The sequence below is a fragment of the Gekko japonicus genome, unplaced genomic scaffold, assembly GCF_001447785.1.
Source record: "Gekko japonicus isolate JY-2015 unplaced genomic scaffold, Gekko_japonicus_V1.1 scaffold923, whole genome shotgun sequence".
Lineage (NCBI taxonomy): Eukaryota > Metazoa > Chordata > Lepidosauria > Squamata > Gekkonidae > Gekko > Gekko japonicus.
The window spans coordinates 672,755-694,909 of NW_015171530.1; the positions used below are offsets into that span (position 1 = coordinate 672,755).

Sequence of the window (22,155 nt, forward strand, 5' to 3'; positions counted from 1 at the left end):
CGCCCGTTTCCCCCGGGAGCGGCGGTGGCGGGCGGCGGGGCGGCGGAGCTGGGGGCGATTTTGTCCCGGTCAAGAAACACAAAGTTGCCGGCAGAGCAGCCATGTCTGGCGCGGGGAGAGCCGGGCCCGCAGCGCACCAATCAGGGCGCTGCTCCGCCCCTATAAATAGCAGGCGGCCGCCGCGCTCCGGCTCAGACTTTACTTCCCGGCTCCCGGCGGCGATTCTCGGAGAGGCCCTCGAAGCGCAGCTCGACAGACAGACAGACCCGCAGCAGCAGCAGCAGCCATGTCGGAGACGGCCCCCGAAGCGCCCGCGCCCGCCGCCCCGGCCGCCAAGGCGCCGGCCAAGAAGGCCAAGAAGGCGGGGGGCGCCCCCAAGCCGCGCAAGGCCTCGGGCCCCAGCGTCACCGAGCTGCTGACCAAGGCGGTGGCCGCCTCCAAGGAGCGCAACGGGGTGTCCCTGGCCGCCCTCAAGAAGGCGCTGGCGGCCGCCGGCTACGACGTGGAGAAGAACAACAGCCGCATCAAGCTGGGCCTCAAGAGCCTGGTCGGCAAAGGCACGCTCGTCCAGACCAAGGGCACCGGCGCCTCCGGCTCCTTCAAGCTCAACAAGAAGCAGGCCGAGGGCGCCAAGGACAACAAGGGCGCCAAGAAGAAGGCGGCCTCCGCCGGCGGCGTCAAGAGCAAGAAGCCGGCCGCCAAGAAGCCCGCCAGCGCCGCCAAGAAAGCGGCCAAGAAGCCGGCCGCCTCCGCCAAGAAGAGCCCCAAGAAGGCCGCCAAGAAGGCGGCGCCCGCCAAGAAGGCCGCCAAGAGCCCGGCCAGGAAGGCCAAGCCCAAGAAGGCCGCCAAGAGCCCGGCCAAGCCCAAGACGCCCGTCAAGGCGAAGGCCAAAGCCAAGCCCAAGACGCCCAAGGCCAAGGTGGCCAAGCCCAAGAAGGCGGCGCCCAAAAGGAAGTGAAGAGCTTCTCGCTGGGCTCTGCGGGCGCAACACGCCAGGCTTCGTTTTTAATCCCAAAGGCTCTTTTCAGAGCCACCCACAGTTTCCCCAAAAGAGCTGAGTCCCTCTCATGGTTTAATGTCTTTCCTAATATGCCAATTTATTCTAGGTGGCAATTAAAAAACCGCGGCTCTCCCCGACCCCCCAAATCCCTCCCTCTTCCGAGGAATGCTTTTATTATCTACCTCTGGTGCTGTTTAATGCGTTTTGTACGCTTTGGAGGCAGACAATGCTACGTTCTCCCAAAGATGTTTTGTGCAACGACATGACCAGACGAAGATTGGCTCAGGGCCCTTTACAATCTTCCTTGCCTGAGACGCTGCATGTTTTTGGTGACTTCCCTTCCCCAACCGTAATGCCCCCATCTCGGAAGTTAAGCAGGGTCGGCCCTGGTTAGTACTTGGGATAGATCAGCGAGGAAGCTCAGGATTACTACGCAGAGGCAGGCAATGGCAGACCAGAGCCTTCCCTTGAGAGCCGTACAGGGTTGCCAAAAACTGGCTGAGAGTTGACAGCATTTTCCACCACATGCTATTTAACTACCCTTGAAGTACGCACTCACGATCCAGGGGTAACATTGGACGCTTAATACGTTAGAAGTTACTTTCAGCAAAACAAAACTGTACCGTACTCGTATTTTTATTTGGGTTTCTTTCCTTATAGTGGTTACTTTTACACACCGCCACCTAACTAGCACAGGCACTTAAGGCGAAAGGTTTATTTCACATTATCTGGGAATATCCGAAATGAGTCGACAGCAGCTACCTACTTGTTAATAGATCACGCCCAATCCACCCAGAGTAAACGTCGATCTGAAGAGTAGCAAAATCGAGCTCTTTGAAAAGTGAAAAAGTGGTGGCTCTTAAAAGAGCCTTTGGGTCGTTAAGATTTTCGTGGGGTTTTCTTTTTAAGCTCTCTCTCCCCGGATACGCCGGGCCAGCTGGATGTCCTTGGGCATGATGGTGACTCGCTTGGCATGGATGGCGCAGAGATTGGTGTCTTCAAAGAGCCCAACCAAGTAAGCTTCGCTGGCTTCCTGCAAAGCCATGACTGCAGAGCTCTGGAAGCGCAGGTCGGTCTTGAAATCCTGAGCGATTTCACGCACCAAACGCTGGAAAGGCAGTTTGCGGATCAGGAGCTCAGTAGACTTCTGATAGCGCCGAATCTCTCGCAAGGCTACAGTGCCGGGGCGGTAGCGATGAGGTTTCTTCACGCCGCCAGTTGCCGGGGCGCTTTTGCGCGCGGCTTTGGTAGCCAGCTGCTTGCGGGGCGCTTTCCCACCAGTGGATTTACGAGCGGTCTGCTTCGTTCTTGCCATTTCCCAAGTAAGCCAGGAGCAGCCTCCGAAACGTTCCTCCTATTAATCTCGGCAAAACAGTGAATCGCAGAGTTGCTCTGCTGGCCCTTTATAGCTACCTTCTCCTCGTCCCATTGGCTGAGAGTAGCGATGCGACCGTTTACAATATTTGAATGTCCCGGGCTCTTCATTGATTGGGCCGATGATGCAACGCCTTCCTGATTGGTTCCACGTTTCTCTTCCCCGCCCCACAGTCTTTGTTCTCCCTCTTTTTGAAAAGGATTCCATTCCCACCTTGACTCCTCCCACACCTCCCCCCCCCCTTTGAAAAAAAAGTAAGACCGACAAAAGTTTTGTTCTGCCTATAAGCTTCTTCAGATGAATGCTTATACCCAGAAATAAAACTTTGCTGGTCTTAAAAGGTGCCGCCTGGACTCAAACTTTGTTCTACTACTTCAGACCAACCGGGCTGCCCATATGGATCTATGATCTCCTTTGGTTATTTAAGAAGGCATTATAGGACTCGGGGAAGACAGCTCTTCCTTTGCATATGCTTATGCAGAAGTAAGTCCTGCGGGGCTCAGGTAGGACTTACTCCCTTTCAGCGCGCACAGAATCGTAGCCCTAAAAACATAATTTCACTGCTCCTTGTTACCACCCCCCATTGCTTGCAATCCTGCGCAGCTGCAGTGACTAGAGGGTCCCTGTGCCTTTCCTGTTGGATCATTCTAGGGCACGAGGAATTCCAGCATGTGCGGCTTCTCGTGCTCTTTGATGGGAAAAAAAGCCTTGCCATTACCACCACGTTCAACATGCGATGCGATTAAAGGAGAGAGAATTGGGGCGGTCTCTCCCCCTCCCCCCCCCCCCATTTTGATCAAGCATTCCGACTCCAAGATATGCCCCAGAGAAGCCCACAAGCAAGACGAAGCGATGCCTTCCAGGGGGGACAGCATCCTAAAAAAAACTAAAATAACCGAGAGTACTGTAGCCCTTTAAAGATGTGATGTTTCATTGTGGCAAAAGTTTTAACTGTTCAGTTCACTTCCGGCGCTGGAAGCATTAACATTTAGTTGCAATGTACTGCATCCTGTCTGTGGGTGGGTGGTAGAAACCTTAGAGAGCTTGAGAACTGAACAGAAAATAATCCTCTGCCATAATAGATGTGTTAGTCTTTAAGATACCACAGGATCACTTAGAGGTTTTTTTAAAAAGAGAACTCTCATCCTCGGTTCCTTTTGTCCCTTTGTCACAAGTGGGAATTAAGATTGCTGGGGAAAAGATCAACAACCTCAGATATGCAGACGATACCACTCTAATGGCAGAAAGTGAAGGGGACCTAAAGAGCCTCTTGCTCTGGGTAAAAGAGGAGAGCGCAAAAGTGGGCTTGAAGCTCAACATCAAAAAAACTAAGATCATGGCATCCGGCCCCATCACTCCTTGGCAAATAGAAGGGGAAATAGTGACAGACTTCACGTTCCTGGGATCCCAGATCTCCGCAGACTGTGACAGCAGCCATGAAATTAAAAGACGCCTGCTCCTTGGGAGGAAAGCAATGGCGAACCTAAACAGCATGATAAAAAGTAAAGACATCACCCTGCCAACAAAAGTCCGCATGGTCAAAGCAATGGTATTCCCAGTAGTCATGTATGGCTGCGAGAGCTGGACTATAAGGAAGGCCGAGCGCCGAAGAATAGATTCTTTTGAACTATGGTGCTGGAGGAGACTCTTGAGAGTCCCTTGGACTGCAAGAAGAACAAATCAGTCAATCCTCAAAGAAATCAACCCTGACTGTTCCCTGGAAGGCCAGATAATGAAACTGAAGCTCAAATACTTTGGCCACCAAAGGAGAAGTGAGCACTCACTGGAGAAGACCCTGATGCTGGGAAAGATTGAAGGTCAAAGAAGACGGGGACGGCAAAGGATGAGATGGTTAGACAGTGTCATCGATGCAACGAACATGAAAGTGAGCAAACATCAGAGGACGGCGGAAGACAGGAAGGCCTGGCGTGATCTGGTCCATGGGGTTGCGAAGAGTCAGACAGTGCGACTGAACAACAACTTCACTACCCAACGGAGTCTCAGAGCAGCTTACAAACTCCTTTCCCTTCCCGGCAACAGACACCCTGTGAGGTAGGTGGGGCTGAGAGAGCTCTGACAGAAACTGCTCTTTTTCAAGAACAGCTGTGCCAGAATTATGGCTTGCCCAAGGTCATCCAGCAGGTACAAGTGGAAGTGTGGGGAATCAAACTCGGTTCCCTCCCATATTAGAGTCCATGCACTTAACCATTACACCAAATTGGACGTTACACTTTTAGATTATCCTGGCCATACTCAAATACAGGATGCAGATGCTTCCACAGGGAAGTTTGCTCTCTGCTTCAACTAACACACCACATGGGTTTGTTTTGGGGAGGAGGCATCTGCACAATGCCATAAGCGTTGCTGGCAGCATTTTGCAGGGACCCAAGTTCTTTCGCATTTCACCAAGCCCCATGTCACCTCCAGCATGAAACCAGAAATGATGTCATCCCCCCAGTATGATGTCACTCCAGGTTTCCCACCAGAAGTGATGTAGCAGATTAGCATGATGCTTAACTGCCCCCCTATTTCCACCCTGTCAAGCTTGTCCAATGGGAGGGGGGAGGTCAGGAGGTCTTCTGCTATGGCAGGTAAACTTGGCTCCCTTGGATGTCCTGGTCTAGTGGGAGCAGGCATCTTTTTCTCCTTTCCCAGTTTACTCCCCCCCCCACCCTACTTTTCTCTGATCTTTTTGTTTGTTTTTGGTGAGAGAGAGCACCCTTCAAGCCTGTTCTCAGGCGGCCTGGATGGGTAGGGGTGCTGAATATCCAAAGTCCCAACAGCATCAGTGCTGTTTTTCTTCCTTCAGTCCTTTTTGGCTGTCATTTTCCCCACCACACCACTGGAGAACTATTGCCATACTTTTTTTGAGGGGGAGGGAATCAGTAATTGTTATAACATAATAATGCTATAACGATCAATCAATATATTGCCACCATCTAGGTGTTCCTCTGAATTCCCAGCTTTCCTCTTACATGTCTGCAGGCTGTGGTGGCTCAGAGGTTAAGACGCAGAGTTGCAGATCAGAAGGTTGGTAGCTCGGCAGTTCGAGACCAGAGTGCCGCATGACAGAGTGAGCTCCCCTCTCTGGTCCCAGTTCCTGCCAATTTAGCAGTTCAAAAGCAAGAAATTGCAAGTAAATAAATAGGTACTTGGAACTGCAGCTCAAGTGGTTAAGACGCTGAACTGCAGGCTGTGGAAGGTCGGTAGTTCAGCAGTTCGAGACCCAGGTGCCGCATGACGGAGTGAGCTCCCGTCTCTAGTTCCAGCTCCCGCCAACCTAGCAGTTCGAAAGCAAAAAAATGCAAGTAGATAAATAGGTACCACTTTGGTGGGAAGGTAACAGCGTTCCGTGCGCCTTGGTGTTTAGTCATGCCGGCCACATGACCACGGAAACGTCTTCGGACAGCGCTGGCTCTTCGGCTTTGAAACGGAGATGAGCACTGCACCCCTAGAGTCGGACTCGACTGGCTTTCGAGCAAGGGAATCTTTACCTTTAAATAGGTACTGCTTCGGTGGGAAGGCGTTCCGTGTGCCTCAACATTTAGTCATGCCAGCCACATGACCACGGAAATGTCTTCGGACAGCGCTGGCTCTTCGGCTTGGAAATGGAGATAAACACCGCCCCCTAGACTCGGATTTGACTAGCTTTCGAGCAAAGGAAACCTTTACCTTATACGTCTGCAGTGTACGGTGTTAGAGACTTCCCTTCTGGGAAGAAGAGGGCAATTGTGTCCCCTTCTCTTTCTCTGCACTGCACCTTTCCAGTCAGACTATACTGTCTTGGCAACCCCAGGAATGAGCTTTCCCTAAGGCCATGAAGGACTAATGGGGGGTGCAGAAAACACGTGTCATCCTTGCACCTGCAGACTGTGAGATCCAGCCTCCTGGGCCACTTCTTTCCACACGAATGAGGTCAGTCCAGGGGGGCTCCTTCCAGCTGTAGCGAACACCTGAAAGAGGGCTTGGGGGGGGCTCTTGCCCCCTTTGTACCTCCCTCCCTCAGGAGCTGCTGATGAAGGGCTTAGCAAAATTCTTCCAGACGTTTTGAAAGTCCACGTTTTCCAGAAGGCTTCTGTGTTAGACCCACAGTGTGCATCAGTGTGCTTTTTTGGCTTGGCCCCGGCCTGGTGGAACATGCTTCCGACTGAGCTCAGGGTTCGAGTTTTGCAGGGCCTGCAAAATGGAGCTGTTCCGCCAGACCTTTGGTTGAGGCAGCGGGCGTCTGCCAGCTGGCCTCCCTGTTGCTGTTGCGATACTACTATTAACGAGAGCTTTATGGCTCTGCTTCGGCCCATTAATTCCTGGAACGGCCCACTTTAACTGTTTTTTTCCTATTAATTTAATGTTTGATGTCTATTTATTGAATCATTTTGAGATCGTATTGGAATTTATTGTTGTGACCTGCCCTGAGCCCGCTTGTGGGAAGGGGTGGGATATAAATTGAAAAAATAAATAGCACGAGCAGAATACTAGTTGTTATTGACTTTATATTAATGATGTAGTGCTTTCAATCGAAACTTTTACATTTTTTAAATAGCCATCTTAACTTTTACTTGGAGGCTTGTACATAAATGAACTGGATTTGGGAAATGAGTTTTTATAGCTAGTCTACTGAAGTTAAACACCCCCCAGATGCTTTTAAAATTTTCCAGGTTGTAAAAAAGAACTACAGTGGAAAATTAGGGTTACAAATTTTAAATTCGTAAGGTGACCATAAAAACCCAAAGTATTTTACCATTAAATCCCTCTCCCAATTATTCAATCTTCAAGAAAATCTAACAGAGTTGCACGTTTTTGAAAAATTAACTACGAACCATTGGCTTTCAAGATCTATGCATTACTAATCCCCGCCCCCCAATGAAGCAGATCAGCATGGCCCCTGCTTTATTTGGCATAGAATCCTTTAACTGCAAGATACTTTCACAATAAAAAGAAAACAGCTCCTTCCACGTACAAGTAGGTGGCCCTGAAAAGGACCTTTGAGTTTTTAGGTGTGAATTCAAGACCGTAGCTCTTCAGCCTCCAAAGCCATACAGGGTGCGACCCTGCCGCTTCAGAGCATAGACGACATCCATAGCAGTCACAGTCTTCCTCTTAGCGTGCTCGGTGTATGTCACAGCATCTCTGATAACATTCTCCAAGAAGACCTTCAACACACCGCGCGTTTCTTCATAGATCAGTCCCGAAATACGCTTCACTCCCCCACGACGAGCCAGACGGCGGATAGCCGGTTTAGTAATACCCTGAATGTTATCTCGAAGGACTTTTCGGTGTCTCTTAGCTCCCCCTTTCCCCAAACCTTTACCACCTTTCCCACGACCAGACATCTTCACCAGCGAACCAAAGACTCTCTACACATAAACCTAAACGAGACAAAAGGCTCAGCAGAAGCCAGGCATTTATATAGTGCTACGTCCGACCAGAGTGGAAACTGCAAAGGGAAAAAGAGGCGGTCACGTTTCTATCCTCGCGGGAGGTCTAACCAATGAATGATCAGGAATGCAATTTAAATTAACCAATAAGAAATCAGTATAATATCGTCAAATAACCCACCAAGCTTGAGTCGCGATTTGTTTTATATATATTAATAATACACTAATAAATCGAGAGGCCGTTATATATTTGGGGATGACTTGAACGTGAGCAATAACAAAACAACGTGCCTAATAAGGCTTACTGCTTATTGGGCAAAGGATTACATCCTATGCTTGATTACTCAGAAGGAAGATTCCAGGCGGGCAGCCCAGTTCGTCTGTGGCACAGAAACGCACATTTTAGGGACTAGCCATTTATTCCATCATGACTTTTCGTGAATCAGAGCTTACTTCTACAGATGCGTATGATTTTTGAGAGCTCATTTTGGAATGCATTTGGTGTCACTAGACTCCTGTTTTATTTCACACAACAGGAAATCAGTTTGAATGCCTACTGAATGCAGTGCAGGGTAGTGCTATCCACGTTTACCCCAAAGCAAATTAATTCCAACAGGACTTTTCGTCCGGTTAGAGTGCATAGAACTGCAGCCTACTAACTTCTTTAACATTTGGAAACCGCAGCCTTAAAATTCTAAGGTAGAGAGTTTCCCTGCTCCGTCCAAGGAATGGCTGCTGCGATTTTGGTACATCTGCCTCAGTCAGTCTCATCCCTGAGTATCTTTTCCGGAGTGAGCCCTATCAAAACTTGCTTTAAAAAAAAAATAGGGATAGTTTTAAAATTAGTATTACAGCGACCCAGAGGAGCTATCCCAGAAGACAGATGTGTCTTTCATACAATCTGAGGACATCGCTACACAACTGATACGTAACAGTTCTTCAGGGGAAAAGTTATCCGGAAATATCTGAAATCTACATATCGTTGCAACTAACCATGTCAATTTTCTTGTTCTCCAGAACCAATGAATCTGAAACAAACTATTTTACGTTGCGAGAGCTTGGTTATTTAAAGCGGTATAAATATTTTTTGCCATCTTCTGGGCATGGAGCAGGGGTCTGTGGGGGTGGAGGAGGGGAGGTATTTGTGAATTTCCTGCATCGTGCAGGGGTTGGACTAGATGACCCTGGCGGCCCCTTCCAACGCTACGATTCTTTGATTCTACAAAAGAAAGGAAAGGGTTAGAAGATTGGAGTCGTCTGATTAGTCTAGCTGTAGTGACGTAACAAGCACCGAAAATTTAAACTTCCCACGCTGCATAGCAATTGGGCAGACACTAGAAGACATCTTTTCCTTTCTATACAGCTTCTGCTTTCTTTGTTCACGGTGCAAACCTTTTCTCTCCCCCCTCCACCGTTCTATAGTGAACCCAGCTTCGAATAAAGCTTGAAAACGGGGGAGGGGAGGGACGGTAAAAACAACACGAGGTTGCAGAAAAATTAAATGTTTAGCATCAAAGCGGGGGGGGGAAATCATTAATTACTTGGGAAAATAGTAAACTGTTTCCACTCCGCTATGTGCTCTTTGCAGAAGCCAAACAGGCGTAAAACACAAAAATCCGCTTTTTAAAAAAAGGTTATGAGCAATAAGTTACATATACGGTCCAAAACTTTGAACCGGTCTGATACATTATAAAGTAGCAGCTGAAGTTGCTACTGATACAATTATGTAGCTACTTCCTATGCTATTAGAACAACCAAAAGCTGCGGCGTGCACACACACAAGTCCTTCCCTTGTCTTATACTTTTAGCAGGTTAGGAGTACAATCAGCTCCTTTTTAGAAAACGTGGGTGGCTCTGAAAAGAGCCTTTGTGTTTGCGTGAGAAGCAGCTGCGGAGGAAATTAACCACCGAACCCATACAGAGTGCGGCCTTGGCGTTTCAGAGCATAGACAACATCCATGGCGGTCACGGTCTTCCTCTTGGCGTGCTCGGTGTAGGTGACAGCATCCCGGATCACATTCTCCAGGAACACTTTCAGCACCCCCCGAGTCTCTTCGTAGATCAAGCCGGAAATACGCTTCACGCCTCCACGACGAGCCAAGCGCCGGATAGCAGGCTTAGTAATGCCCTGAATGTTATCCCGAAGGACCTTCCGGTGCCTTTTAGCACCCCCCTTCCCAAGCCCTTTGCCGCCTTTTCCACGACCAGACATGACAACAACCGTACCTTACTCTACTATCCCGCGAAAAAGAAGAGCAACGCTTAAGTAGAGCTTCACGCCCGGCTTTTATAGCACAGAGTCGAACCTGAGTGAAAACAGGAAAGGGGCAGTCACTAATTTCCGCCCCGCCCCTTTGCATCAGCTTCTCCTCTTTAACCAATCAACCGCCGGAAACTTATTTCTGTCCTGTCTCCTCCCTTCTTTACAAAATCTCAATCACGGATATTTTCTTGTAGGCGCGAAAGTAATGCAGTTTCTGTCAAAGAATCTGTCTTTTTAGTGGGAGGACAATTATGCTTTAGTGACATACAGTATCTACTCTAAAAGTTGTATCTGGATTGTCTTAGCATTTCTAAAAGGGTTTTATGAAGGAGCGACACACACACACATCAAACTATAAATTCAGCTACAACCGTAACACGGAAGTTTACAATCCACTGGGGTGGGGGAAGCGATTTATTCAGTGTCTCCGGCATACCATACTTTCGTCTCTTAAACCCGCCTCCCCTTATTAACAGCCAGTCATTAGTTCAAAATCCTAGTTTTAACATAGTAGCTGAAGTTCAGAGTAAGAGAAATTACTCTAACGAAGGGAGCTTTGATTCTAGAAAGTCTATATTCAGGCTCCGAGAATCTATTTGATCTTTAAGATGCTTCTCGGCCACCCACCTGAAATTTAAAATAACGTGCTATCATATAAATGAAATCCTAGTGCTTCTTTTGTTATTTATCAATAGTCTGCCGTGATTTCACACTTTCCCAGTTAAGTTTGCATGAGACACGTAGAAGTTTCTCTCTTACATTATGAAAGCTCTTTTCCACTAGCACTGTTGGTAACAGACTTTGCAATCTCAGTTCTACTAATAATTCTTTTCATGACGTTCCTACAAGATGAACTGTGAATATGAAGCAACTGCTTTCCTTTGTCAGTTGCAAACTTTTGTTGTTGTTCAGTCGCACAGTCGAGTCGGACTCTTCGCGACCCCATGGACAAAAGGGGATGAATGCCGCCCTGAGACTATAGTTTCATTGGTCGGAAGTCAGCATGAGCCGTTGGCGATTGGAGGCGGAGACAGGGGCTCTCCAATCGTTGTAGAGCTCGGGAAATTTTAAAAATGGATTTATAGTTCCTCTTTCAACCAATCAGGGGAAGCGGAGCGGGATATAAATGACCTTCTGCGCGCTTTGTGTCATTTCTTCTGTAGTCTAAGAGAGGTTCGGCGGTTTTAGTGGGTCTAGCGTGAAAATGGCTCGGACAAAGCAGACAGCTCGCAAGTCTACCGGTGGAAAAGCGCCCCGAAAGCAGCTGGCGACTAAAGCTGCGCGCAAGAGCGCTCCAGCCACGGGGGGAGTGAAAAAGCCACACCGCTACCGCCCGGGCACAGTGGCTCTGCGAGAAATCCGCCGTTACCAGAAGTCTACGGAGCTGCTGATCCGCAAGCTGCCTTTCCAGCGCTTGGTGCGCGAGATCGCCCAGGATTTCAAGACCGACCTGCGTTTCCAAAGCTCGGCCGTCATGGCCTTGCAGGAGGCGAGCGAGGCTTACTTGGTCGGCCTCTTTGAGGATACTAACCTCTGCGCCATCCACGCCAAGCGGGTCACCATCATGCCCAAGGATATCCAGCTAGCCAGGCGCATCCGCGGAGAGAGAGCTTAAACCGCTCCTCTCGCCTCTCTTCACAGACCTTTAACGTTCACTCCATAACCCAAAGGCTCTTTTAAGAGCCACTATATTTTCGCTCGAAAGTGCTGGGACACATCGTATTTTCCTTTCCTGTACCGCTTAATGTACAGACTACTTCGGTTCTATTGCTTGCTGCGAACTTTTCGGTTACGGCTTTTGAACGTGGACCTACTGTGATTCCATAAAGGGTGTTGGGAGAGTTTGAGGGTTCTGTTTCTGCCTTCCCTCGGCTACCCGCACCAAAGGGTTCACCTGAATGCGAAATATTTTTTTAAAAAACCTTTAAATGTCTCTTCCCCCTATTCTAAACAAGCGGATTACACTTTGCATTGTACCTTTGCATCCCGCTTCCCTTCTTTGCAATAACCCCCTCCCTCCCTCCCTCACATTCTGCCTGGGATAGAAGCGCTCTAGGGATGTCCATTCCTGATTAAACGTGTCTTTGACTCTCGAAAGCCCTGGACTGAGGTGGGGTGGCCGGTGAAGCAGCAGAACAAAGTTGGGATCCGGCAGCACCTTTAAAACCAATAAAGTTTTATTCGAAAGTCTTGGAAATCGTTTTGGTTTTTAAGGTGCTACTGAAATCGGAGCTCAGAACAATACGGCTGGCCCAGCTGAAACTGCACACTGACAAGGGCGCGTTAGGGGGGGGGAGTAACAGAAATATTTAAGAGGGACAACTCTTTTGCCCTGACGTGAACAGCCCACGCTAGCTTGATGTTGGAAACTAAGCAGGGTCGTGATGCGGATGCACTCAGCTGTGTGTAGGGCACCTTCCACCACCACACAGCTCTTTCGAGGAGATTGTGGGTGACTCTGAAAAGAGCCTTTGGATACCTGTCTGGCGAGTCCCCCCCCCAAGAGAAAAGGGCTTCTTTTGGGGCACCCGGCCGCTCTTGCTGTATCATTATGATGCCAAACACGTTTAATTGTAGGGGGGGGGTAGGGGACAGGGCGTTTCCTGGAAAGAGGGAAGGATTTCGGGGTGGGGGATCGGAGAGCCGGTGTCGGTTAAATCACAGCGCAGGAGAGTTGCCCCTAAATAACTCTTGATCTGCGCAGTAGAAAGCACATGGGGGGCCGACAATCAAGCCGTGAGAGGGACTCAGCTCTTTTGGGGAAACTGTGGGTGGCTCTGAAAAGAGCCTTTGGGATTAAAAACGAAGCCTGGCGTGTTGCGCCCGCAGAGCCCAGCGAGAAGCTCTTCACTTCCTTTTGGGCGCCGCCTTCTTGGGCTTGGCCACCTTGGCCTTGGGCGTCTTGGGCTTGGCTTTGGCCTTCGCCTTGACGGGCGTCTTGGGCTTGGCCGGGCTCTTGGCGGCCTTCTTGGGCTTGGCCTTATTCTTCCAGCCAATGTCCCTGTGTGCATTTGTACATTTTTTGCAGTCATCTCACTCTATAGTGTGTATAACTTCATCATGATAAGGCACAGTTACCCTCCACTTTTGCCAGGGACCTTCTATACACAAAGAAGTTGACCGATAAACCCTAATCCTTTGTTGTTGTTCAGTCGCACAGTCAAGTCCGACTCTTCACGACCCCATGGACCATATCACGCCAGGCCTTCCGGTCTTCCACCGTCCTCTGAAGTTTAACCTACTCAGAACTAAATTACCCTAATCCTACTCAGAACTAAATTGAGTGACCACAAAATGCTTGTGTTAAAGGCTCTTGTGTGCTGTTAGGCCAACCACATGCCTCTTGGACTCATGTCCCTCATAGCTGGTAAAAGCCGGCAGTGAGAGAATACAGATTCCCCTGGTGGACATTATCAATCTGTCCAAGGAAACAGGTTGAAAGAGGCTGTGATGGTACCGCTCTTGAAAAAAATATCTGGATCCTACAGACCCTTCCAAACTTTTGAATTTGTCATTTCTGGGAAAGGTAATTGAGAGAGTGGTAGCTGAACAGCTCCAGAGTTTCCTGTATGACACATCGGCATTAGACCCATTCCAGTCCAGCTATCACCCTGGCCACAGGACGGAGATGGTGCTGGTCAACCTTACAGATGATGTCCTCAGACAGCTGGACCAAGGCAGGTCAGCGCTGCTGTTGTTACTTGATCTCACAGCAGCATTTGACATGGTCGACCATGACTTTTTGTCCCACCATCTCACCAACATGGGAATCTGTGGGGTAGCCAACACATGCATTCAGTGACTTTGCCACCGGCCGTGGGATGCCTTGCCCACAAACGCCCCACGTTTTAGGATCTAGATATTAAAATAAAGCTATTTTTGCTCTCCTCTTGTGCGCTGGTGGGCGGAGATGAGGCTTGTACCTCTGGATTCTTAAGCCCGTGTCCATTTTTTTTTAACGATAGCCCATCAGGACTATGAAGGAATGTGCTTTGAAATGGCTGCCATGATGCTAAGGGCTGCGTGGCTTCCTGGGACAAAGATGGCAGGCGGTTTGGCCGCATCTTCAGCCTGGAGATTCCCCCGCCGTTAATTGCCACCTTTCCTTTTCTGCCTTCTGCTTGATTGGGGGGGGGGTGTTCTGATTTTTGCTGGGAAGGAAACTGATTACCTGCTGGCTTTTATATACTCCAAGGTCCAGTGGCCATTTTATGTTTTCAGTTCCTCTGCTCCAGTAACCTTTCGTGCATCCTGAAATCCCTTTTACACCCAATACCATCGACTCCAATCAAGACTGTAAAAACTGCAGGCTATGAATTCTTCTATTATGCACTGGAACTCACACACACACCTTCCTTCTCCAATTTTGTTGCCCTTCTGTACCCCACCTGAGAATTTCTCAGGCTTGTATTCTGTTTTGTTATATTTTGTGTGTGTGTGTGTGTGTATTTGTTGGCATTTTCCAAGTTGGGAACATTTTATATATATATATATATATATTTACTCTTCTCCACTGACTTTTCTTCCTCTGTATTCTGTGGTTGCAGTCAGAAAAATCCAAGCAGTGAGCACATATCTGAGATCTGATTACTGTGCTAGTAACTGAATGTAAGTGAAGCAGCTTGGCAAATGGCGAACACTGTGATATACACACAGGGCCGGCTCACCCACTAGGCGAACTAGGCCTTCGCCTAGAGCGCGAGCCAGCCGTTAGGGCGCAGGAGAAGAAGCAGGGGCGGCCGCTGACGCCTGGCCAGCAGCTGGGAGGAGCTCTGCCGCCCAGCTGCAACCTGCAGGAGGAGGACGCGCGGAGGTGGCGTGTTCGAGTTCGAGTTGTGTTCGAGTTGTTGAATAAAGCTGAATCTTTGCTGAATCACTCTCCGACTACTTTGTTAAGCGAGCGACTTAACATTTGCCATTACCTGCCTCTGCATAGCGACCCTGGACTTCCTTGGTGGTCTCCCACCCAAATACTAACCAGGGCCAACCGTGCTTCACTTACAAGATCTGAGGTAGTTTGCCATTGCCTGTCTCTGGCCCCGGTCACACGAAAGGTTTTGGGCCGGGAAAGAGATGGATCGACACACACATCCAAGGCCAGGCTTTTAAACAGCGCTGCCTTCCCAGTTCCTCATGTCCTCACAATTTCTTTTGCCATCACAGATTAATGCCAGCCACATCGATCTCCATACCTCTTTGCCAACATGGATCACTGATCTTTGTGATACTAGCTTTACAGCATCCCCACTAAGCAGATGTGGGCAGAAGGTGGATCCTGGTCTACCAATGGATCTCAAGTCAATTTCCAATGGACCTCAAGTCAATTTCTAATGGACCTCAAGTCCATCCAACTGCTGTTTGCTGGGATTCTTTACATAAAATGCTTGACTAGGGCCCCGGTCAAATGGGAGGTTTTGGCCCACAAGAGGGATGGATCGGGGGCTCAGCAAACGGACGCGATCACACCGCAACATCTGGGAAGTGCACCCGTCTCCGATCCGTCCCTTCAGGCCGAAAACACGCATTAAAAAAACCCCTAGGAAATAGTACCACCAACCTGAAACGCCGCAGCAAGCATGGCCGTGGGATCGCTGGTGCGCCTGTCTTCAGGAGCATTCGAGGCTCCTGGCCGAATTGCACATGCGCACACCTCCCTCCGTGGCCCCCCCCCCCCCCCGCATCTGATCATGCCGGGAAGCAACTGCGTGGCGGTTCAGGGGATCTGTCTGATCCCGCCGCTGTGTGTCTCTTTTGGTGCAGCTCTAAAAAGCCGCACTTTGGCCGCATCAATTTTCCCCATGTGACCGGGGCCTCCGTTTACTTGGTTTTGCTCCTGAATTAAGCAGGTTTTATATCTTTTAGCTAATTCAGCTGTTAGCTGTTTAAATTGAATCCTGTGGTCTTTACAAGGAGGTTGTACATTAGGGAGACCAGAGGATTCAATTTAAACAGCTAATAGCTGAGTTAGGAGTAGGAGGAGAGATTGGATTTATACCCTGCACATTACTTGGAGTCTCAGAGCGTCTTTCAATCTCCTTCCATTCCTCTCCCCACAACAGACACTCTATGAGGTAGGTGTGGCTGAGAGAGCTCTTTTGAGGACTGCTCTTGAGAAAACAGCTCTCAGAGAATTTGTGGCTGACCCAAGGTCACCCAGCAGCTGCTAGTGGAAGAGTGGGGAATCAAACCAGGTTCTCTGGATTAGAGTCTGCCACTCTTAACCACTACACCAAACTGGCTTTATAAAATATACTTAGGCCCCGGTCCCACGGGGCGGATATCGCGTCGGGGGAGGCGTGGCTAATTGCCCCAGCGCAATTTGATCTGCAATTACACAATCAGACGTGCCGGTGGCACACCACGGGTCCTTCCCTCAGCACCGGCGGGGAAACAAGGGACCGGAGGGGAATGCCGCGCACCGGCGCGATCACACCACGGGAGTCTGGAGGCAGCCCGTGGCAAACGTTTACTAGTACTTTGGAGGTCCTACTTTTTTAATGCGCATTTTCGGCTGTAAGCCACGGGTATGCTCCACTTCCCAGATGTTGGGGTGTGATCGCGCCCGGATAATCCACCCACCATCCGTGGTACTCCCGCAGCAACTTTGCCATGTGACCGGGGCCACTGTTCAGTTCGTTCACACTCACATAGAACTTGAGAGAGTTGTTGGATTTGGTTTCAAAATCAACCTGCTCATTCCAGAGCAATGATTGGACAGGAGCAATCAGAGAATTCCAGCTGCAACCACAGATCAATTAATTTGAATCTGAATAATTTAGTTTCTTTTTCACTTGGGTTTTGCCGTCTCTGGGATGTTTAGAACCATATTGAAGGTAGAGCAACAGGACTATGACCATCAGAGGCTAGAGATTAAGCCAAGGGGCTCACCAGACAGAGGCTGAAATGTAGGCGTGGAAAACGAAGAGTCCAAAACCCTGAGGAGCTGTTATTCTCTCTCACTGTTAACTGGGCCATCCTGAGGGCAACTCTGCTGAGTCAAAGCAAAGGTCCCTTGCTGTTTTCTACAGTAGCCAACCAAATGATTCTAGGAAGTTCACAAACAGTGCAGAAAAACATGCTCCCTCCACCTTTTTTTGTTCCTGACCTACTGGTGTTCGGAAAAGACTTTTTCTGTATACATGGAGGTTTGATTTGGCCCTCAAGGCTCCTAGCCACTGAAAAATCTATCCTCTACAACCGCCAATCCGTTAATAGATGAATCCTCCAAGCTTTTGTGGGGAAAGACTTTAAAAAATGTATTGGCCTGCTGACTTAACATTAACAAGACAATCAGCTGAACTAGCCTCATTGTTGCTTATAGCAGCAAAGCACCTGATAGCTCAAAACTGAACAAAATTCCAACATTAAAACAATGGGTTTTCTAAAATTTGGGATATTGTTGTTGCTGATAAAATTGCGACTCAGCTGATTGTATCTGAAACACCTACGAAGAATAACGACTTTCTTGAAAAGTGGTTTCCCTTCTTTGAACACGTTTCCTCAAACCCAAAAGATTTGTATAACCTACCTAAAAAATACATGGATTTTGTATTCTACTAATTTGAAGTCTGTCTTGTTTGATTCAATATTAGCCATGATAATAGGTGGGCTATAGTATGGAACTTTGTTCTTATACTTATTGTTTTGTTATTATTTTTATTACTGTTATGACTGTTGTTCTTTTGCTATAAATGAGTTATTGTTCTCTGGTTTGCTTAATAATAAAATAACAAAATGTTAGTTAAAAAAATGTCCTGGCCAGTACTTTGAGGATATGGCAGGAGAGACTTCAATATCAATTTGATATTTCTTCTTTATCTTAGGCAGAGTCAGAGCACAGGATATTTTCCCTGAGCAAACACCTGCTGAGATTTAAAAGACTCCCATATTTATTTACATATTTCCTCGTCCATAATTCTCAGGTTTTCTTTTTATAATGTGGACAATGCTGCAGTTAACATCCATGGAACGTAAGGGTATATAGTATGCTGTAGATTGTTCTCTAATTCTGCAACCCGGATTTATTACACTGTGTGTAATATGTTTCCCTGCATTGTTCTAAGTCTAAGATCTTGCAATCCTTGCTTTCATACTCAAATTATACTCCGTTTTTAGCACTGTGTTTTCTAGTTCGGAGGGTTGTATGTATTCTGCTCTTACGGCTTTGTTTCTTTCAGTTGTCATCTGCCCTGAGTCTCAGCAAGGAAGGTGGACTATAAATGAAGTGGGTAAATCAAACTTTTTACAGAGAATGCACACATGGAATGGCGAGTGTGAGAAGCACAAACTGCTTCAGAAGCAGAGAGCAATCTCAGGGGATGATTCTGTGCAGCTTTGGCTTATTTTTATTACAACTTGTGTAACTTGAAAATCTTTACAGGAAGATTATTATGACAACTAGAGAGCCGACAAAAAAGTGCAGGTCTGCAGTAGCTGCAAAGCGGTGGCTGCACCCAGCCATGGATGATTTTTCAGATCACCTGAAAGGGCACTTTGCTCAGCTAATAGCAACTTGCTGATGACGTTTGGCTATCTTCAGCCGGGACCTTTTTGGCCCTGGCCCCAAATGGGGAACATTCTGTCCAATGAGACCCAGGCCCTGCAAGACTTGAAACAATTCTGCAGGGCCTATGAGATGGAGTTGCTCCACCAGGAACATGGTCGAGGATGAGTGGCCGCGTTCAATCTGGACCAATTCCGGATCTGCCCTCTTGTACCATCTAATGTAGAATTGTTAACATTAGGATTAGGCTTTTTTGTATTTTTCATATGTGCATGTGTGTGTGTGTACCTGAAAGTCATGGTGACCTCTGGTGACTGACCCCTACTGGGGGCCTGGGGGATATTCAGAGAGGTGGCTGAATAAAGCTTGCCCCCGCCTCCCGACTGCTGGTATTCCAAGGAGGTCTCCCATCAAAATTAGGATTGTTAATTTCAATCTGAACTGCAATTAATTAAATTACATGTTAATTTTAAATGTTGTGACCCGCCCTGAGCCCCACTGCATGGGGAGGGTGGGCTAGAAGTCAAATAAGTAAATAAATAAAGCTATTTCCACATTTAATTTTATATTAAATAATATATCTACCATGTTCTATCACAACCTTTCTAAAGAGTTGAGGATGGCATATATGCCTCCACTTTCCCGTTACAACACACACACCCTAAGGTAGCTTAGGCTAAAATTGAGTCACTGCTTGAAGTCACCCAATGAGCTCCTTGACAGAACCTAGATCTCCCCAGTCCTAAACAGAGGTCAGTGTGCACCCCACATGTATCACCCTTAGAATGCAGTACTGATAAAACTTTCTGGAATGCCCAATTTGTATTTGGAACTGCTTTTGGTTGAGGGCAGCAAGGGTTGGTTGTATTGGCTGGCACCCTCCCCCCCCCACACTCATACACACACATTTAAGTTCCCCACACACACACACTAAATGGCCGGGCAGTCCAAAATTGGAACATAACATTGTAAATCACCATCTGGGATCTTTTATTCTGGTTTTATTCTTATTAACTGTATAAAAGGTAAAGGTGAAGGTTCCCTTGCTCGAAAGCCAGTCGAATCCGACTCTAGGTTTGCGGTGCTCATCTCCGTTTCCAAGCCGAAGAGCCAGCACTGTCCGAAGACGTTTCCATGGTCATGTGGCCGGCATGACTAAACACCAAGGCGCACAGAACGCTGTCACCTTCCCACCGAAGTGGTACCTATTTATCTCCTTGCAATTTCTTGCTTTCAAACTGCTAGGTTGGCAGGAGATTAACTGTATACAGATATTTTTAAATCAATATTTTGTTCTTATGGCCATTTGCCTTCTGTACATCGCCCAGAACTATAAATACATGTGATTAGTAAGTCAAAATAAATAACTAAATAACTAAATAATACCTTGAAAGATTTCAAAAGGGGTTTTTCAGGGGAGAGGGGAAGTACTATGTATCACATGCGTGTATATTCTACAGCACTGCTGTCTCAGTCGTGAGCCTTGCTTTGATAGCAGCTTGAAAAATTCTCTCCACCGTAATCCGTGTGCGTTTGAAAAGAATCCTAGACTAGTCAAGATCTGTCACAGCTTCGCCAAACCAGCCGCTGCTTTAGTAACTCGATGCACTAAAACATGGGGAGGTAGATGCTGCGGGGGGGGGGGAGCAGTGTTCCCTCTAAGCTGAGTTGGTGTGAGCTAGCTCACAGTTTTTTAGCCTCTGGCTCACACTTTTTTTGTCTCAGCTCAGGAAGGAGGGCTCCAGAGCAAACTGATTTATGCAGCAGGCAAATCGCTCGCTCACAACTTTAATGCCCGTAGCTCACAAGGTAGAATTTTTGCTCACAAGACTCCACATCTTAGAGGGAGCATTGGCAAGGCAGGTAAAGACTGCATTTTTAAAACCATCTTTCCAGTGGAACAAAGTTTAATTTGACATCACTTGCATCTTATTACCATCTTTTGGCAACTTCTGCCCTTCGCTCCTTCATATCACAATTTGAGTTTTCCGCCACTGGTGTGGCTGGCAGTTAAGCTGCACCCCCACTCCTTGGTTTCCTTTGTTCTTCGGTAAACCTGGCTAGGAATGCAGACCAACCCACCAACTAATCTCCTGAAACCAGCCTTGATCTTTACTTATCTTGTTCTTAGGAGCAACCATAGTAGGATCAAACTGAAGGATGTGTTTAGGAAAGAAACAAAGTTCAGGTTTGTTTTGCATTAGAGATACAAATTTAGCCAAGACAGAAAATGGCGACCATTTCTGCTCGCAAGCATGCTCAGAATTTAAGACCCATGCAGTTTTATCAAGGGTGAGAACAAAAGACAGTAGTAAACTGGACTTCCTAGAATGATTGTGAAATACAATACAAAGCCTGTTCCTAGGTAGTTTACAAAGTTCCTTTAATGGTATTGTTAACAGGATTCTGCTTGTGAAAAATGCAAACTTACCTTTAATTAAATAAAATAATAAAAATCTCCTATCCCTGGCACAAATCCGACATCTCAACTGCGACTAAAATCGTGGGCACTCACCTAGGAACAGATCTCGTTGATTACTTCTGAAATTATATTTAGAATGGGGAAAAAACCCAGATTTATACAGTTAATACAAACGAGAAGCTCGAACATTAGCACTGCATTTAAAAACCAAAAAGGAACAGCCCTTTTTAGGAGTATGTGGGGTGGCCCTGAAAAGGGCCTTTGGGTTCTTTTTGACTTCGCAGTTCGTATAGGAGAGCCTTAACCTCCAAAACCGTACAGAGTACGGCCCTGGCGTTTCAGAGCATAAACCACGTCCATAGCAGTCACGGTCTTCCTCTTAGCGTGCTCGGTGTAAGTTACGGCATCTCGGATCACGTTTTCCAAAAAAACCTTCAACACACCTCGAGTTTCTTCGTAGATCAATCCAGAAATACGCTTCACTCCCCCGCGACGAGCCAGGCGACGGATTGCAGGTTTAGTAATTCCTTGAATGTTATCACGAAGCACCTTCCGATGCCGTTTAGCGCCTCCCTTACCCAGCCCCTTACCACCTTTCCCGCGACCAGACATCTTGCAGGCAAACCGAAAAAATCACTCAGCCGAACCGACAGCTAGCCAAAGTTTTTATAGGTCAGAGTCCGACCACACTGAAAACTGAAACTATTGCTCTTCAGTCCCCGCCTCCAAAGCTTTCGAATTACCTTTAATAAGAAAGTCTACGTTTTTTCGCCAATCAGCCAAAAGGACTGTTGAAAACTGTCCAATCAGACGTCAGGACAATTCAACAGCATTGGAGACAAATTCCATGACCGTAGCCCCTTCAATTTACTAAAAAAAAACCCAAACAAACGAAATCATATGATACATCGAAGACCTGGCCGATCTGTCTATTTTTAAGGTGCCAGAAGACTTTGTCAATTTAGCTGCGCTTGAATTCTCTTCTACGCGTGTGTGACTCGTGCTTACACACATGCATGCTGCTTGCGTTACCTCGTTGGTTAACAAACTGGAGCCACTACAGATTCCATTTTGCAGGAAAATGAGACTCTCTGAGTTTTGACTTTGCAACTCTGACAGCCACGCGCTTTTTCTTCTTCTTTCCCATTTGTCTAAATCTTGGTGTTATGGATACTGAAAGGGGGGGGGGGTTTCCAGCGAAGCAGAGGAAGCAACTG

General features: G+C 47.6%; 6 protein-coding genes across 6 annotated transcripts in view; 2 read left to right on the top strand and 4 right to left on the bottom strand.

Moving 5' to 3' along the window:
• Window positions 1-286: 286 nt before the first annotated feature.
• On the top strand, window positions 287-1,128 carry LOC107117438 (histone H1-like). The gene has a single exon (XM_015419553.1). It carries the CDS (start codon window positions 287-289, stop codon window positions 956-958), a length of 672 nt encoding a protein of 223 aa, XP_015275039.1. The 3' UTR covers window positions 959-1,128.
• A 776-nt stretch (window positions 1,129-1,904) lies between these two features.
• On the bottom strand, window positions 1,905-2,315 carry LOC107117451 (histone H3). Its single transcript, XM_015419566.1, has one exon. It carries the CDS (start codon window positions 2,313-2,315, stop codon window positions 1,905-1,907), a length of 411 nt encoding a protein of 136 aa, XP_015275052.1.
• A 5,028-nt stretch (window positions 2,316-7,343) lies between these two features.
• On the bottom strand, window positions 7,344-7,705 carry LOC107117452 (histone H4). Its single transcript, XM_015419567.1, has one exon. It carries the CDS (start codon window positions 7,703-7,705, stop codon window positions 7,394-7,396), a length of 312 nt encoding a protein of 103 aa, XP_015275053.1. The 3' UTR covers window positions 7,344-7,393.
• A 1,945-nt stretch (window positions 7,706-9,650) lies between these two features.
• On the bottom strand, window positions 9,651-9,965 carry LOC107117446 (histone H4). The gene has a single exon (XM_015419562.1). The coding sequence runs from the start codon at window positions 9,960-9,962 to the stop codon at window positions 9,651-9,653; it is 312 nt and encodes a 103-aa protein (XP_015275048.1). The 5' UTR covers window positions 9,963-9,965.
• Window positions 9,966-10,691: 726 nt separating this feature from the next.
• LOC107117444 (histone H3) lies at window positions 10,692-11,628 on the top strand. Its single transcript, XM_015419560.1, has 2 exons — window positions 10,692-10,711; window positions 11,211-11,628. Exon 2 carries the CDS (start codon window positions 11,218-11,220, stop codon window positions 11,626-11,628), a length of 411 nt encoding a protein of 136 aa, XP_015275046.1. The 5' UTR covers window positions 10,692-10,711; window positions 11,211-11,217.
• A 9,610-nt stretch (window positions 11,629-21,238) lies between these two features.
• LOC107117445 (histone H4) overlaps window positions 21,239-22,155 on the bottom strand; it is a 2,635-nt gene continuing 1,718 nt past the window's right edge. The window contains exon 2 of the mRNA XM_015419561.1: window positions 21,239-21,550. Within this exon, the coding sequence (XP_015275047.1) occupies window positions 21,239-21,550 (312 nt within the window). The remainder of the gene's footprint in view (window positions 21,551-22,155) is intronic.